This window comes from Pezoporus wallicus, unplaced genomic scaffold (assembly GCF_028554395.1).
Source record: "Pezoporus wallicus isolate ANWC-B61680 ecotype Strahan unplaced genomic scaffold, APGP_CSIRO_Pwel_v1 contig_8714, whole genome shotgun sequence".
Classification (NCBI taxonomy): Eukaryota; Metazoa; Chordata; class Aves; order Psittaciformes; family Psittacidae; genus Pezoporus; species Pezoporus wallicus.
In genome coordinates, this window is record NW_026635695.1 from 1,754,601 (window position 1) to 1,772,260 (window position 17,660).

The 17,660-nt window shown below is 39.6% G+C and overlaps 1 protein-coding gene across 6 annotated transcripts in view; it reads left to right on the plus strand.

Annotated features, from left to right (window-relative positions):
* Window positions 1–10,425, plus strand: part of ATXN7 (ataxin 7) — an 82,111-nt gene extending 71,686 nt beyond the window's left edge. For all 6 annotated transcript variants that reach the window (XM_057397356.1, XM_057397357.1, XM_057397354.1 and 3 more), the window contains 8 exons: window positions 2,180–2,432; window positions 3,148–3,410; window positions 4,157–4,239; window positions 5,868–6,133; window positions 6,550–6,748; window positions 7,589–7,710; window positions 7,992–8,940; window positions 10,257–10,425. In XM_057397356.1, coding sequence (XP_057253339.1) covers window positions 2,180–2,432; window positions 3,148–3,410; window positions 4,157–4,239; window positions 5,868–6,133; window positions 6,550–6,748; window positions 7,589–7,710; window positions 7,992–8,940; window positions 10,257–10,274 — 2,153 coding nt within the window. In that variant the 3' untranslated portion in view covers window positions 10,275–10,425. The remainder of the gene's footprint in view (window positions 1–2,179; window positions 2,433–3,147; window positions 3,411–4,156; window positions 4,240–5,867; window positions 6,134–6,549; window positions 6,749–7,588; window positions 7,711–7,991; window positions 8,941–10,256) is intronic.
* Window positions 10,426–17,660: the final 7,235 nt, after the last annotated feature.

A 17,660-nucleotide genomic window follows, 5' to 3' on the forward strand; every position in this document is an offset into this window, starting at 1 on the left:
GCATTGCTTGAACTAATGGCCCTCAAATAGTAACTTATCAAAGCTGCTCAGGGATTCTTGCCACTACTATAAAAAGACATTTGGCAATAAGCAGTACCTCATATTAAAAGCACAGCCATTTACTAGAACGTCAGTGTGCTAACATACTTCACTTACAAACCCTTTAATGGCATGTGGTTCTAGAAACCTAAGTAGATAACTTTTGAGTATCACAGATAACTATTTCTGAACACTATCATTTTAAAGTAGTTGTTTCTTGACATGGGTGATGCATAAATGCAGTGATTTTATTTCTGTCAGTCATTTCACATGACCTCTCAGAGCTTTTTGGTTAACACTAATTAAGAACTGATGACTCTCTTGCAGAAAGTTTGTTAGGGTGCACCCATTGTGCAGTTAAACAGAGAAACACATCATATGGTTCAGTCTCTGAGTTGCTTCTTGACTGCAGTTTCCTACTCCAGTCAGAGCTCTTATGCTTCCTTCCGCTCCCATAACTAATGAACATATTTAAAACATTACTTCCCCACCTCTGCAAGAAGGTTGATAGATGTTAAGATTCCTATGTCTTCCTCTTGCACTGCTGGAGTGGTTTGACTTTTTTCCCCCTGGTTCTTGCTGTTGCACCTCATTAGTCTTGCTTGCAGGTGATGTGCCTCATGACACTGGTGCAGGGTTGGTGCTGACTTGTTTGGTGGCTTCCAGCTATAAATGGAGTCCTTGTGGGTCATCATCTGAGTGTTTGCTGTATTGAGGATAGCAGGGAAGATAAAATTATAGAATGGTTTGGGTTGGAAGGGACTTTAAATGTCATCTAGTTCCAAACCCTGACACCTTCCACTATAGACCAGCTTGCTCATAACATGAAAATAGGTCATATAAGCAGAAGATGGATGTATTAATTTATGTTTTCAAGAGTGTTACAGCTTTCCATACAGGTTGCACTGAACTTTACTTTCACTCTTGAAGTAGTTGCAACTTCATGAGTAGCCTGCTTCTTTCATAGTTTGCTGAAATTAAAGTCAAAATCTGTAAGCTGATCCTGGGATTGATGAGTGGTGGATTTGGGCACCTTTAACATCACTTGGCTGAGGAAGAGGTGTTATTGCTGTTGAGGTGAAAGGTGCATTTCTACTCCCCTGATGGACCAGCTAATTCTTGAGTCTCACTTAGATCTGTGGTTTGCATATACTTGATTACGAGATATCTCTTAAGCAGGTGTTGATTACAGAGATCATCGAGGAAGCACAGGTGCCCAAGTATCTGTTGAGCAAAAGGTCATTTAACATGTCCATGTGTAGGCAGAGCTGGGGGCTCCCTGGAGCTGTGACTGGGAATTCATTGTTCTATAGAGCTACATTTTTATATAATTACAGTAATAACAAATACAGTAATTAATAACATTAAATGCATCAAGTAATTATATACTTTATAGATTTGATTTAATTCATTGCAATTACGTTAATATTTTAACTGAATTGATGCTAGCAATATATTAATGTCCTAACATTAAATAATTTATTTGCCAACACAAACCTGACCACTCTCGATTCAGATGTTCAGATTTATTTTTTTTTTAGAAGAAATAGAAATCCTGTGGAATTATAAGAGGAAAACAAAGCAAACAAAAAGCAACCACCACAACACCCCAAAATCCACTGTAGTCAGTACTTCAGGTATTGTTCTCAGGGGTGTTCTCACACTGAAGGTCTAGTAGACCATACCAAAAGGTTGTTGTGAAGTCAAAGTTAAAACATTGGCTAGAGTATAATATTGACCGTTAGGAGACAAATTGTTATCCTTTGAGGAAGTACGTTTAAGCTTGTTTGGCTGGAGGATAGGGGTCTGTCTCTCTGCTTTGTGTGTCTGAGGTCTAGGTTTCATTCTCACTTTCTTGTTCTTTAAGATGGAAAGTGGGGAGCATTATTAAAAGCCAGGCTTTAGTGGCTGAGGCATGTAGCTCCCAAAGTTAAAAGAGACTCCCATAACCGGCTGGGGACCAGCATTGAGTGGAACCTCCTGGATTGCAGTGAGGCTTGAATTCTCTATGCTTTGTGTGTGGCAGGGGACCTCCCAAGCTAATAAAGGAAAAATGTTAATGGAGTAAATGACAACATGAAATATTTGAGAATTGTTTCTGTGTGGGAGCTTAAAATCCCTTTTTCTTCCTCCTTTTCAGAAAGAAGACACAGCTCCTCCAGCAAGCCACCTTTGACTCCTCCCTCCTCTTCAGTATTTTCCCTCATTTCATCCTTCCCTTCAAAAAACAAAGGTAGCTGTGGAAGTGGGAGCAATCGTTCATCCAGTGGAGGTACTAGTGCATCATCATCAAATTCCAAGGTGTTGAAATCGCCCAAAGACAAGCTGCAGATGAGCGGAAACAACAGGTTAATGCATTCGGTACAGCATAGCAAAGTTCCCCATGATAAAATGTGAGTATGCCTTTTGACAAAGAACTAAATGTTATTGCTTGCATAGACACTGCTGTATCAGTAGAATTTCCTTTGTGTTTCAGAGGAGTTTGTATGAAATCACTTTAAACTTCTCCAGATCTTTTCCAGCAGCCTAGTCTAAGATTATAACATGATCATGTTATATACATTATGATATATATGTCATGATATAACATGACTATGTTGAACAAGAATTCTTGCAAAACTGCATCTTAAATCACTATAAATACAAGCCATTTTATTAGAGGCCCTTAATTCTTCAATCTGTTGTGCACACTTTGATCATAAGGGGGCTCTAGCTCTGATTCAGGTGAGTTTTGACCTGCACACATGAGATTACACAACTGATAATATAATTTACTGTCACAGAACAGGGCATTTCTCACTGGACACAGCTGGCTCATTCCAGTTGCTTTGGTAATAGGTTTATTTGTGAATCCAAGCAACTGTTTCTGAATTCTCTGACTCACTGAAATACTTACAAGAAAATGAGGAAAAGCGGTCAGAAGAGATTACGGACATGGTAAAAAAAGTGAAAACAAAGATAAGAACAAAAAATCTGTGAATAAAGGAGGAAGGCCTCCATTTGCATTGTGCATAGATTGGAGTAGTGTTGAGTAATAACATATTAAGTACATTTATAATTTATGACTGTAATTTTCAATTTCTTCCCCCTTTTTTCCATAAATAATAGTATGACTCCATCTGTCAAAGTGGAAAAGATTCATCCAAAGATAGATGGTGCCCAACTGAAAGCTGCTGTTGGTCCAACTTGTTCTACTACTGTGAGTTCCTCAATAAAGACTGGCCTTAATTGTCCCTCAATACCAAAGCCACCCTTGCCTTCCCCTGGACAGATACTGAATGGTAAAGGTCTTCTCTCTGTGCCTCCGTTTTTGGAAAAGAAACCTGAAGAAAATACAAATAATAGGAAATTTTTACATAAAAGATTGTCAGGTAATTTTTTTCAATTATTATTTCCTGTATTTCTCTTAGTAGTGTATCTATAGAAACACATACACAGAATATATAGAAATAAGCTTCAGAAGTAAATTAAGCACTTTTATAACATTAACTTGTAATTATATATGGTTTATATGTTAGAATTTAAATCTATAATTGGACATACTCTTAAAGAACACAAACAACTTGAAATGTGGATATTGCTTTCAGAAACCATACAGACCTCTAAGGCCTGTCAGTTCTTACAGTTATAAAATTACATTGAATTACTATCTTTAAGTATTTTCCTTTCCTTCTTTCTGTATGGAAGGTCCAAAATGTACATAGCAAATGGAATGACTAGCACCTTAAAAAATGGAAACCCTGTCCAACCTTTACACTTTCTAAGCGCAGTAACTTTGAGCGTTAGTGGAATGGTAGAAGAGTTCTCAACACCCAAAAAACCATCATTTGTCACACTTCATATTGGTGGTGTACTCTAATCCTAAAATGTAGGATCTACTCCTTCAGGGTCCCTTATAGCTGTGAATGTCTCTGTTCTGTTTGTAGACTTGAGATCTGTATCTCAGCACACCATAAGCTTGCTGAGAATGTAGACAATATTGTGTGCAATTTTATTGTGCAGTTTTATTGGTACATTTGAAAACAGATTCCAGTCTGGTTAATTTTTATAATGAAAATAGATGTTAGTATTTCACAATGTCTTTTGATAACTTTTCAATACTGTGTACCTTTGACAGAGAGAGAATTTGATCCTGATATATACTGTGGTGTCATAGATGTGGAAACCAGGAAACCTTGTACTAGGTCTTTGACATGCAAGGTAGGATATCTCAATCAGAAGAAAATTATGTAAAGTTTAATTCAATTTCCTGAGGAATATGACAGAAAATGGAAAACTCCAGATTTCTGCTGTCAGTAATTACCACTTTAAATGGCACCTCTCAAAATATGTTGCCCAAAACTGAGAAGGAATTGGTTTTGAAGTTCAGTTAATGCTTTATTCAAACACTTATTTTTTAAAGTAACTCAGAGGTTTGTATTTTTGTATAAACCTTTTAAACATGGATATTGACATGGGGCAGATTATGTTCCTTTGCGTGTAGGTAGCAGGGGGTCAGCATGATCTTTTCGGGGATATCTTTTGGGTCATAAATGATGAATTTTAAAATTCCTCGTGAACATTGAAAGTATTTGTTTATGCAGGATTTAGATAAACTCCTTTCCCCCCAGCAAAGTCTGCAGCAGATACTTAGGAGGTATTTGTGTAAATGCTCATGCTGCCTCATGTACCGCTACAGCCAACCCAGAAATGAGTTTTAGAGTTAGGAACTCTAAATTAAGCAACCCATAAAATCTTTTTGGTCAGATGAAATGTGTCCTCTGGCTCAAAAATCTTGGGGAGTCAGATGCGGAGAGGTATCAGTCCCAGGGAACCAAAAATCCAGATCCCTACAACTGTGTAGTATCAGCTACTGTTCAAAGCAGCTGAACTGTCAGTAGGGGAATCATCTGGTAAATAAACTACCTACAGAACAAAGGTAAATGAAGCTAGTCCTGATGTCCCAGAGGAGCTGAACTTGAACACATTGCCCTTTTGGAATTGCAGGGGGAGGCAATTGTTTTGCTACTAAAGGAAGGAAAAGCTTCAAGATTTTACAAGAGATCTAGGCAAATCAAAAATGTAAAGTAGAAATGAAGTAAAAATGCTTCTCAGCAATTCCTTACATTATACCTATTAACATTATTCCTGTTGGAATAGCTGTTTGTGTTTGAATTACATAATGGTAATTTTTATCTACGAAAATTGACCCAAGGAAAACTTTTATACCATATGAAAAAAGGTATTGTATGTGAATTAAGAATTCACAAAAATAACTTCCATCTCTTTCACTTTACCTAGAATTCGTGCCATATAAACATGTAGCATTCAGGATACTCAGAGGACTTTGAATTCTGTCTCACTCTGCATTCTGCTCTGTTGTTTTGCATTCCTTCATATCTATTTGATAGCATTAGTTTTTAAGGAGTATATTATTATACAGAAGGAAGCAGAGTATTTTTACAAATATTTTTCCTGTCTTTCATTAGATTTAAATATCGTGTTAAATATTTTTGTAAGTGAAAGTACATACTCAGTATGTTTGTTTGTGCAGTAGTTGGCAATTAAAATACCAGTGTGAAAAATATTTTTGGTTCTAGTCTTAACCTTAGAAGAACTCTGGCAGCTTCTTCTTTAGAAAGAAATTTGAAAGAAGCCTTCTACTTTTATCAGACAGGGATATCATCGTCCACGCAGCAATCTTAGTTTGGTTTCTATGATTCTTCCATTTATTTGCTGAACCGTGAATGTGACAATTTTCTGTTTCAGAGCTCTAGACACATGCTTTGAGTGTTTGATTTCCACAAATCTAATAGCCTGGGATTAATGATTTATTCATGGTTTTGCAGACACATTCCTTAACCCAGCGGAGGGCTGTACAGGGTCGAAGAAAACGATTTGATGTGTTATTAGCTGAGCACAAAAGCAAAACCAGGGAAAAGGAACTTCTTCGACATTCGGATCATCATCAGCAGATGCCCCCTCTCAGGGAACCACATCCCTCACCTACTAAAACTTCCCAGGAGCTGCACCAAAATTCTCATGGAGTTACTCTTACAGAATCAAAGCCTTTATTACCTAACAAACCCAAACCTCACCCCCCCAGTCTTCCAAGGTAAGAAAAACCTGCAGATCCCATGGTATGAAATTAATCCTGATAGCTTCATCAGGTGGACTTTGAAAGAGCGATACAGATCTGTTGGACAGGGCGGAATTCTTGCTCTAGGCCTGGTGACCGTACAGTTAGCAATTACATGCTGAGCTGTAACTCCTAGCAAGGAGGGTTTGGTGTTTGAAATAGTAAAAGCAGTGTCAACTGACTGCTGACAGTTCAGCAATGGTTGGGCAATGCTGCTTTTCCAGGGGTACCAGACCTCCTGTCCTTCCTCCCAGTGGATGTATTATGAGACTCTGGAAAATACCGGAGATCTGTTAATGTAGATTTCCTTCTGTTGGTAGTAGTAAGTGTTTAAGCTTGGAATTTTTAACTAGATTTAGTTCAGTAACACCTTTCCTGCTTGCCTTGCCTAGGCTTCCAGGCTGTCCAGCCCAGCACAGTGGAAATGCCCCTAGTGAGTCTCCTTCTGTCCACGAGTCCCCGCACCCTCCCTTGCCTGCAGCTGAGCCAGCATCTCGGTTATCCAGTGATGAGGGCGAATGTGATGAAAAAGAAGAGCCTGTTGAAAAACTGGATTGTCATTTTTCAGGTCATCATCCTCAACCAGCTGCTGTACGTTCCCAGTAAAACTTAACCTTGGTCTCTCACTGGCTCTGAACTTGCAAACAAATTACTTGAGGGGGGTTTAGGGGTTGTTTTGTATTGGATATGCTTGGGGGTTTTCCCTTGATTTTAAGAAAATCATTTTGTTGCACAGTAGGCAGTGAAGGTTTAGCTGTACTTGTAAAATAAATGTGCTAAAGAACTATGCTTGCAGATCACTTCCTCAGAGTCCAAAAGAAATAGGAACACAAAACGCTGAGGATCAAATTGGTAACTGCTTTAAAGGGCTGCGGGTTTGGAATAAAAACATGTAAACGGTGCCCTTTGGGTGAGATTTTGTTACTGGACTTGCTCCCCCCACCCCGCATCCCCCACCCCATTCATGCACACATTTTTTACTTCAGGTGCCATTCGTCACAGTACAGGTAGCAGTGATGTGTTAGTTTAATAATCAAGTCTTGACAAAAGCTTAGTCTAAAAGCACAAGCTTTGTTGCCTTGCCTGTATAAAAAATTATCTCCTTTGCAGAAAAATACAGACTCTGAAGTAGATCTTACATGTGTATATATATTTATATAAACACAAACTAATATCCTTCCCTGTTCAATCAGAGGGATTTAATTTTGACCACTGCTTTTGGTCATAATTATGGGAGTATCAGAGGGGAAGAAAATGATCATAATAAAAATGGTGTTACACCATAGAAATAAAAATTGTAACATATTTTTTAATCTTTTACTTAAACATCTAAAAACATGCTCATTTAGCAGGATTTATTTGTAAATAAACTGTTATTCAGTGAGTTGTTACTGAAAGTAGAAAACACCAACAAAAATCTGTTCTTTCCAGTTTTGCACATTTGGTAGTCAGCAGATTGGAAGAGGTTATTACGTGTTTGACAAGCGGTGGAACCATATTCGATGTGCACTTGACTTCATGTTGGAGAAGCATATTAATTCACAGATGTGGAAGTGAGTAGAAGTGAAAGACTTCTTATTCTTCTTGGTATTTGTGGAAATATGTGAAACCTGTAGTTCTGGTTAAAGAACAGTAACCTTGTGTTCAGATTAATTGGATCTATAGTTGATAATCTGCTTTACGTATTTTTGCAACAATTAACTATCAGTTTAATACAATGTTAGTGGCATTAATCAGCCTCAAGATACACTTTAATGTAGCATTGTTAGACGTAATATTATTCCAAAGAACAGTAGCTCCGTCGGTTTTCACTTGTTTTTCTGTTCACCTGTAGGAAAATTCCTCCAGCATCCAGTAACACAGCATCAGTTCGTGCACCTCATCGGACAAACTCGATGCCTGCTTCGCAGTACGGTGTCAGTGCAGCAGGTTTCCTCTTACCCACCACAGTTATGTCATCGCCAGCGTTGGTATCTCCTTCCTGCGTGTCTCTGAATAATAAATCAGTACCATCACATGGAACGACACTAAATGCCAATCCTGCTACTTTGGGTGCAGTGGATCCTGTCTGCAGTATGCAATCAAGACAAGTGTCTTCATCCCCTTCAACACCTACAGTGCTTTCCTCTGTACCTTCACCTATGCCCAGCAAACCTCAGAAAATGAAATCCAGCAAATCTTTTAAACCTAAGGAATCTTCTGCTGGCAGTGGCACCTGTAACAGCACCGGCAGCGTCAGTAGCAGCAGCGGCTCAGGAAAGAAGCGTAAAAACAGTTCCGCACTGCTAGCACCTTCTCATTCCACAGAATCCTTTAGGAAAAACTGTGTGGTTAACTCTGGAAACTCTGGGACCTCCTATCATCCATCAGTGACAGCTTCGTCCCACAGCGTTGGCCTCAACTGTATGACAAGCAAAGCTAACTCTGTTAGCCTCAAACATGACCAATCAGGGAGGGGTCCTCCGACTGGAAGCCCTGCAGAATCGATAAAGAGAATGAGTGTGATGATGAACAGCAGCGACTCCACGCTCTCCCTAGGGCCATTTGTTCATCAATCCAGCGAGCTGACTGTAAATTCACACAGCAGTTTTTCACATTCGCATACTTCCCTTGACAAATTAATAGGAAAGAAAAGAAAGTGCTCACCTGGTTCAAGCAGCATAAACAGCAGCAGCAAAACAAATAAAGTTGCCAAATTGACATCGGTGAACAATGTTCATGCAAAACACACTGGTGCAATCCCAGGGACACAAGGACTGATGAACAATTCTCTTTTTCATCAGGTAGGAAGTTTTCTCTTGAAGTAAGCTAGGATGAACATGCCTTTTCACTTGCTTTTTTTACATGTGTTCTTTTAATTATTAGCGAGCCAAGTCCAGATCCTATTCAAGTAAAAGATAGTTCTCTTACTTGTCCACTACTCATTTAAAGTGGTTTTATAGTACATTTTTGTAAACACTCTCATAAAGTGTAGCTTTATTTCTTCTAAACTTAACCTTAAAATGTTCCTTAGATGTTGCCTCTGAACTGCTCTTAGGTGAAATTCAGTCCTCACATTTAAAAACCCAATGATTTTAAAAGTAAATCTTGCCAGCCAGCCATGGAACTGAGCTGTGTTTCTCAGCCTGACTTCTTGTTTCTGTGTCAGTTATAAACATTCTGCAAAGTGGAACATAATGTTGCTGATAACAGAACTGTGATACTGTGATAAAATAAGCCTATTATCCCAAGGTGTCATTGACTAACTTCTTAATAATAACGAGATTAAATGTTGTGAATAAGATAGAAACCTTTTTAGTCAATAAAGGAAATAGATTTACTATAAAGGAAGCAGATCTGAATATACAAGATCCCATTTTAAAATTTCGTTTAGGGTTTTTTTTTTTTTTAGATAAATTGCACTCGAAAAGTAATGTATTGGGAGAGAAAGTTCTTGTAAGCTAGGATGAGAATTTAGAAACTGGTGGCTCAGGCTTCTTAACAATACTATTCAAATTGACTTGTAGGAGCACTTGGAAGGGAACAAAAATATTTGATACAGCTTGAGGAGAAGACAGAAGATGGAATTTTAGAACTAGATTTTGTGATTGAAAAACTAAAATTTTTTGTTTCCCCTGGTGCTGATAACCTGATGTCTGGGTCCCTGCAGGACCCAGAGGAAGGTCAGGAAGAGCTGCTTCAGAATGGCTTCTTACTTTCCAGTTTCAGCCATAGATGAAGATTTTTCACCATTATGTTGTGTTCACTGTAACAAAAAAGAAGCATTCAGAGGCTGAATTTCTTTTTGAACTTACCTAGTAGTTTCTTTTTCAACTATGCAGTATAAAGGAGAAGTATAATTTGAGGTGAATTAAGGAAGGAAATCCTGTCTGAAATCATTGTAACTTTAAAGAGCTTTAGCTTGAGAATTGCCAAGTCTTGGAGGAGCCAACCTCATGTTGTTACATACAACATCTCGGAGGATACAACCTCGTATGTATCACGTTGTTTCTGCTGATTCTTCCCAAAATATGCTCTTGTTATCCAGAAAATGTCTTTCAAGGGACCTGCTCTAATAGCTGCCTCACTCATCCTTCTCTTTCTTTTGCTTGCTTCAAAGCCAAAGGCACGTCCCTGATAGCTGGATGCACCACGGTGAGAAACAAACTGGACACTTTCCACTACAAGCAAAACCTCCATCTGGATTTCTGGACTCCAAGATGCCTTGAGTTTTCCCAACTTCCCATGGTCCTCAGGTGTGGAAATCTACTGGACTGTCACTTAAACAAGGAATTTCCCTGAAGCCATGTCTGTAGCAGCGAATATACTAGAAATGGACACTGGATGAAGTTCAGCCACATAATTGCTCTTATCAGTGTTAACGGTGGTCTGGACTGTTTGCTACAAATCTGTGAGATTTTACTTACAGGAGTACATCATCTTGCCACTATTGGACATAGATTGGCTGGGCAAAGGAATGTTTTCTGGGAGGAAATAAACGTTACTGTGGACTTATTTTTATACTGATGGTGTCTTTTGTAGGTGATAGCTAACCAGACAGACACCCTCAATGGAGAAGACCCTGTGACAAGGGGGAAAAACGTGTGAGGCACAGGGGAAAGAAGCCCTCGAGAAGGGAATATGGCTTTAGTGTTCTTATAGCAATGTTCCTTTAATGGAATATAAAAATAGCACAATTCAAAAACTACTCTGTTTTGCCCAGCCTTTTGCAAGTAATTTGGGATAAGAAGCTATCAGGAGTTTCAAAAAGACAGCAACAAAACAAACCCAACAAAACCCAGAAAAAAACTTGTTTGAAGCCATTGCTTAAAAAAACAAGTATAAAAATGTTATACTACCATGATACAAACCTTATTTTCTGTTCTTTAGAATAAGATTTGATTGCAGAAGAAAACAAGTTAGGTTTGTTTTTTAAAAGAATCCAAAACCATCCAACAGGCAAAGGCCAATAACCTCTAAAACTGTATGCCCAAAGAACATATTTATTGACCTATGCTGTATACCATAGGCCTTTGTTATTTAAAAGGAATAACATGTATTGGTTAAATGATGCTGGATTTGCCTTCCAGCTGGTAAAAACAGCCCTTTTTAAAGTATTTAAATATTTTCTAAGAAAACCCATAAAAGCCAGTTTCTTTATGCCTTGTTTGTACAGCTATGTCTTTGACATGTTACGCTTCAAAACCACTACCCAGTTCTGGAATAAAGGCCAGTTTAGCAGCAGAGCATCCCACGCCTACCCCAGGCTTTCTGAGTAAAGGGGCTTTACCCAGTTTTATATAGTCCAGTCACTTTTGATGAATGATTTTTCTCTTGCTCCAAAACACCTCAAAAGTGAATTCCACTAAAGGGCTTATTTGTCATGATTTGATCCACTTGGATGTTTTTGTTAAGTTTTTGAACATCAGGTAAAGTTTCAAAACTGACCTAAACTTTCATAAAGGGGGCAAAGCAAAGGCAAACAGATTCCTAACCAAGAAGACGGGGGGTTTTCCTGCCTTAAAGGGGCACCAGCTATTGCTGAGAAGAGACAATCTGAGCCTGTCCAATTGTTTGCGTAGCCCAGCCTTCTCCCCAGTTCTGGTGGCAAGTAGGAAGTACATCAGGGAATCCACAGCCACTCTGAGTAGCAGTTGCGTAGTTGTTTACCTAACGATGCTTTCAGTTTAACCTGAACTTGCTACAAAATCATTGTTATAGCAAAACAACAAGAAGCCTCTATGCAGACACTTTAGCTTTGAATTGGTACAAAAGATCACATTTGAGAAAGCAATGTACTTAGAGACACTTATTATGCAAACTTAAATATAGACAACTTTTCAGGAACAAAAGGATTTGTATTTAATAGGATGCCCTGTTGAAAGTATTTTTGCAACTGCAATTGGGATAATGTGAAAGGAACCAAAGTGATAATGCCACAAAGAGAAATTGGAGTGAAATCCACGCTCCGATGAAGCCCCTGGGGCAGAGCTTCCATGTCGGGATAGCGCCAGTCGCAAGTGCAATTTGACTCTCGGTAGGCACAGAGGTAAAGGAAACAGGAATTTTGGCCAAGGTTGAACATTAGCAAGTCTGTGATCCAGCTCTCCTCTGGTCTTTGAAGGTTCTGTTGATCTGAAAGCATAATGGCAACCTCATGCTCCTTCGTAGCGTGCAGCCATGTTAACATGGGAATTCCCCATCGCTGCTTCTGCAGTGCCTGTGTTGCTGGAAGCCATTGGGAATAGAGTTAGAACATCCTAAATCCTGTCTGCCCTTGAGCATAGACCTGCTTCAATATTATGTTTTCGATCTTGGTTACGAGCAGAACATTGTTCCTGAAGCTTTTTTTATCATCACGTACTTCTTACTGTAAATAATTAAGGAAGCTTAACAATTAATTTTTTCCATGCAAAATGGAATTTGCAGTGGCTGGGTTGTTTCTAGACAGATTTTGGTATTAATTTAAGAGATACAGTTTTTATAAATCTTTCCAACTTTGCATTACGACTCCTGCAGTTTTCTTAACCTACAAAATTGCTGCAATGATGAACAAAGAATTATACAAGAAAAAAAAAAGAAAAGACAAAAAATACCCCATACTTTTGTATCTTTATTTTGGAATTTTCTTGTTCTATTATAAATATTGAAGTATCCCTATTTCAGAAAAGACATATTTTGTTAATTGATTGTACATATTTAAATATGTATTTTTGCACAGGTCTTTTTTTCTTATATCCAGTTTTGGTACAATTGAGATCATCTACTATTTATTTATTAATTAATTAATTAATAAAAAAAGAAGAAAAAAGTACAGGAAAAAAAATAAGCAAAGCAAATACCTGTTTTTTTTTTTTGTCATTTGAAGTGGTTCACTGCCAAGCCAATAGCTCCCAGGCCTCTGCAACATGAAGGGATGCCTCCGTGCTGTGAAAGCTGTGTCCCTCGTCCTTGTCTTGGGAGCTGATCCATCCTTGCGGTCGGGTTCTGCCACAGGAACCTGGGTGCAGGGTCAGAGCCGACACGGTCAATGCTGGCATTACTTCTCAGTTGCCTGGTTCCCAGATGACTACATTTAGTTTCTAAATGACACACTGCTTCTCTCTTCCCTTTAGTGTCCGTGTGTGTGCGTCGTGTGTGGGTCTCACGTGGTTTCCAACTAACGGAAAAACTGAAAGTGCCTGATTAAAACTAGTTTTAAGCTTGGACTGTTCATAGACAGCTTCTCCTTAAAAGACTTGAATGTTCAGTTGAAACTTTGGAGCTTGCTTTTTCCACCTGTATATAATATATGTGTGCATGTATATATGTATGTGTGTGCGTATATGTGTATATATGTGCACACATACATATATATGTGTTTTCTGAAATGAATGAGATGACAAAGCAAATGATGCTGGTGACTTTTTTAAAACCTTTTTTCATTAGAATACCTTGTGTTGGAACAATCCCATTGATAACTTGTGTTTAATGTAATGCCAAGGGTTTGGAAAATGTGGTTTTAACCAGCTATTTCAGTCTCATTTTGGGAAAAGGGGAGTATGGTATTCATAAATAATCTAAAAGATGGTCAAAAGAATTCATATCCAGGAAAACAAAACAAAACCCCAAGTAAGTACCTCTTAAAAGCATTCAGAAACAGACGTGATTTCCAAATGGCATTTCTAAGGCAGTTGTCTTCCTGTAAGAGTTCTCTTGCCAAGGAATCTCTCTCTTTGTCTTTTACTCATTCTGTCCTGGAGGAGGGAACTGGGCTTAGAAAGACTCTTATAAATGTTTCGCTGTTCAGCAGGAAAGAATCATTTTTACCTTTTGTGCAAAGATATTTTACGTTTGAAAGATGATTTTAACATGAGCACTACATAATGTCAATGTGAATGTAGGCCTTGAAAGCATCTTGCTCGGTGTTGAGCCTGGTTCTAAAAGCAATCTCCTGTGTAAAATGTGTGAATAGTTTGATAATTTGTATACATAATCAAGAGCATCTGATCAGCTGAACCCTGTGTTGGCTGTTGTATAGTACATGAACAAATGTCATGAGATAGAAAAAATTACTTTGGATATTTAAAAGAAGAAAAGAAATATATAGTCTATTTGTTTTGTAACAAGTTTCTGTAAATAAAATAATTTATACTATTTATAAGAAAAAGTTGTGCTTTGCTTCATGACAAAAAGATTAGTTTGTTGAACAAACATGTTACTAAACAAGGCAATAAAATTAGGACTTTTCAATAAATGAGGTTGGTTGCATGGAATACATGATATGTTTCTGCTTCATTCTAAAATCTTTCACCATTAAAAGGAAAAACATGACCTGTGTTGGTGCCTACGTGAGCTGATTTCAGAGGACTGGATCTGGGCAAATCCTGCCACCGCACCTCGGCATCACATCTGTACATCCTGCGAGGTTGGGTACGGGTACCTTTTCTGGAGGTACCTGCCCTCATAGTCACTGCAGTATTTCTCCTGTATGAGGACATTTTGCTGCTTAAGATTCATTCTTTATATTGTTTATTGTTTTCTAAAGTAAATCATGAGAAGCAGCTTTTACAGCCCCAAGTGCGGTGTGTGGAATGGTCGCATTTTCTTTTTATTTATGTGGGTTTTTTCCCCCTTCCAAAGAAGTATCTTTGTGTTTTCACTGTTTAAAGACCCGGTGTGTGGATTCATCTGGTTAAATACTTGTTCCTCTGGGTGTGACTCAGGACTCACATGCAGTGGACAACTGAGGAGCATTTTGTAGAGCCAGTTAACTCCTGCTGGTGGGATCAGGCTTCCTGGTTACACCCATGCTGATGCTGCCTTCTCTCTCCCTGCTTTGGTTGGGTTAACAGTAAGAGCAAAATTTTCCTTAGTGTTTAGAATTGATGCTACAAGATACAAACAGGTCTCAGCCAACAGGCAGGTCCTGTTTTGTCTCTGTAGAGTACTTTTAATATTTCTACATTTACCTCTTGTGTTGACTGAAGGTTTTGTTTGACTCACCTGCCTGCAAATCTCTGTCTTTCCAGTAGCAGTTCCTGGTATCTGCACTGTGCTACGTGTTTGGCACTGGAGCTGGGTGTGCTGAGCTGCACAAGTGATGCACAGGGATGGCGGTTTGCAGAGCGGCAGGACAGGCAAGTGTTTGAGCTGACTCTGCTTCAGAGCTGGGATTAACTTTACATTCAATACAGGGCTCAGTATCCTCTAAAACTTGGAGTGGTGGAGAAAGAGAGGGAAAAAGGTGTGCTTATCCCATAGAACTCTTTGAGGTTCCACAGAGCTCGGCAGGTTTGGGGTGTCTCCGCCAACCTCGGGGCAGAGAGTGGAGCTGCTTGGGGGGGGTCATCGCTTCTCCCAGTGACTCAGTTGGTACAGGAAAGGGGTTTGTCATGAAAAGTACCTTCTGATGCCATGCTGGAGCAAAACCCAGTGAACATAGGCTTCACTCATAGGGGCAGAAGCAGTTTTTGTCTTGGCACTCACTGATTGTCTCACAGGAAAATACTCCAGTTTGTATTGGGAAGAGTTACTTGGTGATATAGGAGTTTGAGACCAGGGCTTGCAATGCAGACTCAAATGTCAGAGGTTCTTGGTGTGCACACCGTATTTCCAGTGCCCTTTGCATTTAAATGGAAGCTGAGGCTGTATCCTTTGAACCTGAAGGCATCAGCTGCCTTCTGATGTGTTGGGCTCAAGGATTACAACCTAAATCTCAGTCCTGCATCCACAGCACTTGCAGCTCTGGATGCAGAGGTGTGAAGCTGACACGTGTTAACATTGAGGCCATTATTTGTACCAACCACAACCAATACCAAGAGCTTGCAACTGGCTTTATTTAAATGCAAATTCCTGTTTGTTCATTATTACCATGTTCTACTGCAACAAATAATCAAATATATGGCTTGTAGGATCCATCCCAGGACTCTTGATTTGTCTGAATGCTTTCCTCAGTGCTTTGGCTCAGAACTGTGTTAGCTGCTAGATTTGCTCCTAACAAGCAGCTCTGTGGGATCTTGGTTGGGGAAAAGCAGCATATACTTGTTTTCTGGCCCACCAAACTTCAGGGGAATCTTGGAAGTTTTTCCTGAAGTTGTTCAAACTGACCTGGATTCAAATTCTACAGGAAAGGATGGAAAGTGGGCTGAGAAATGCAGTCAAAAAACTTTGTCCATCCCTGTGAGAAATGGCTGCAGCCAGATCGGTACAGAAGCTTTTTCAGCATTGGCTGGGACAGTGCTTTAGGTGCTCTGATCATCCTCTGTTTTGCAGCTAAGCTCACTCCCCCTGCCCTACTCCCTGCTGCAAGGCTGGACCTTGAACTTCAGAGCCCAGTGTTCAGTGAGAGAGGAAATGGAGCTAAAGAATGTTTGCACACAACAGATTTCAAGCCCGTTGTAGCTCAGCTACAGCCCTACAACACCCCAGCTCCTGTCCTTCCCTCCTGCGTCCCCACAGCTCTCAACGACAGAGCAAGGTGGGAAGTGGATGCATCTAAATCTCTGTCTGCTTCTGGCCACCTCATCTGAAGTGAGCTTTGCGAAGTGAAACTGGAGAATGGCATTAGTTCAAGGGACTGCATGAGCTTAAATTACGAGAGGGAATGTACAGCTTTGGCATGTGGACTATAAATCCATGGAAGGGTGTCAAGACTGAGGCATGAATGGCTCTGTCTGGAGCACTGCTCACAATCACAGTGAAGTAAATGGAAATTGTGAGAAGAAATAAACCAGTGGTAAAACCAACATGACCGCGGGGTGGTGAAGGGTAACTTGAAGCTATTTCAAGGTTTAAAGGGAGCAGAAATCTCATTGTTTCTGATTTGACATGGAAATTGAAGTAGTGGTTAAAAATGGAAATATAGGAAAAAATGTGCTTTTGATCAGCCCAAGGCATGACCGCCCTGAGCCCTCAGCATTCCTACTCTGTGGAATCGGGTTTCCTTCTTTGCAGGAGAGCAATAGACAGCTGCTTTGTGCATCCAGCTGTGGACTTGAGGAGGTGCTGCCTACAACCATCCAGAATTGTGTTCCAATTCTGAGCCAGAAGGCTGAACTGCTCCACAAAAGCCTTAACGTTGTTCAGGTAAAACTGTCACGACTCTTTCCTGCCAGTTCTTGACCCAAAAAGCTCTGCCAAGCAGCTCTTCCCGAGTCCTCCTTCGCAGGACAGAGGCTGAGATCACAATACAAGCAAGGCAGGACTGTCAAAGGGGGTTTTTGCTCTGGTAGGATTCATGTGCCTGTTCTGAACAGTGTTTTCATCCACCTGAGCAGAGAGCGCCAGACTCTGAAATGCTTGGCTCCACAGGGGTACAATGATGTCAGAATAAACTTCTGAAATTGAAAGCTCTGCAGATACCTTGCAGCACACTGGGAATCTTTAGGAATGCTTTAATTTTTGACACAAAGCAGACATTTGGGGGGTTTTGTTGGTTTAGTTTGTTGTTGTTGCTCTTAGCTACACTAAAAGAGCAGCAAGATTTCTCCTGAGTGAAGCCTGTGTTAGCCTCGTTGTCTTGAATTCCTAAGTGCAGTGGCAT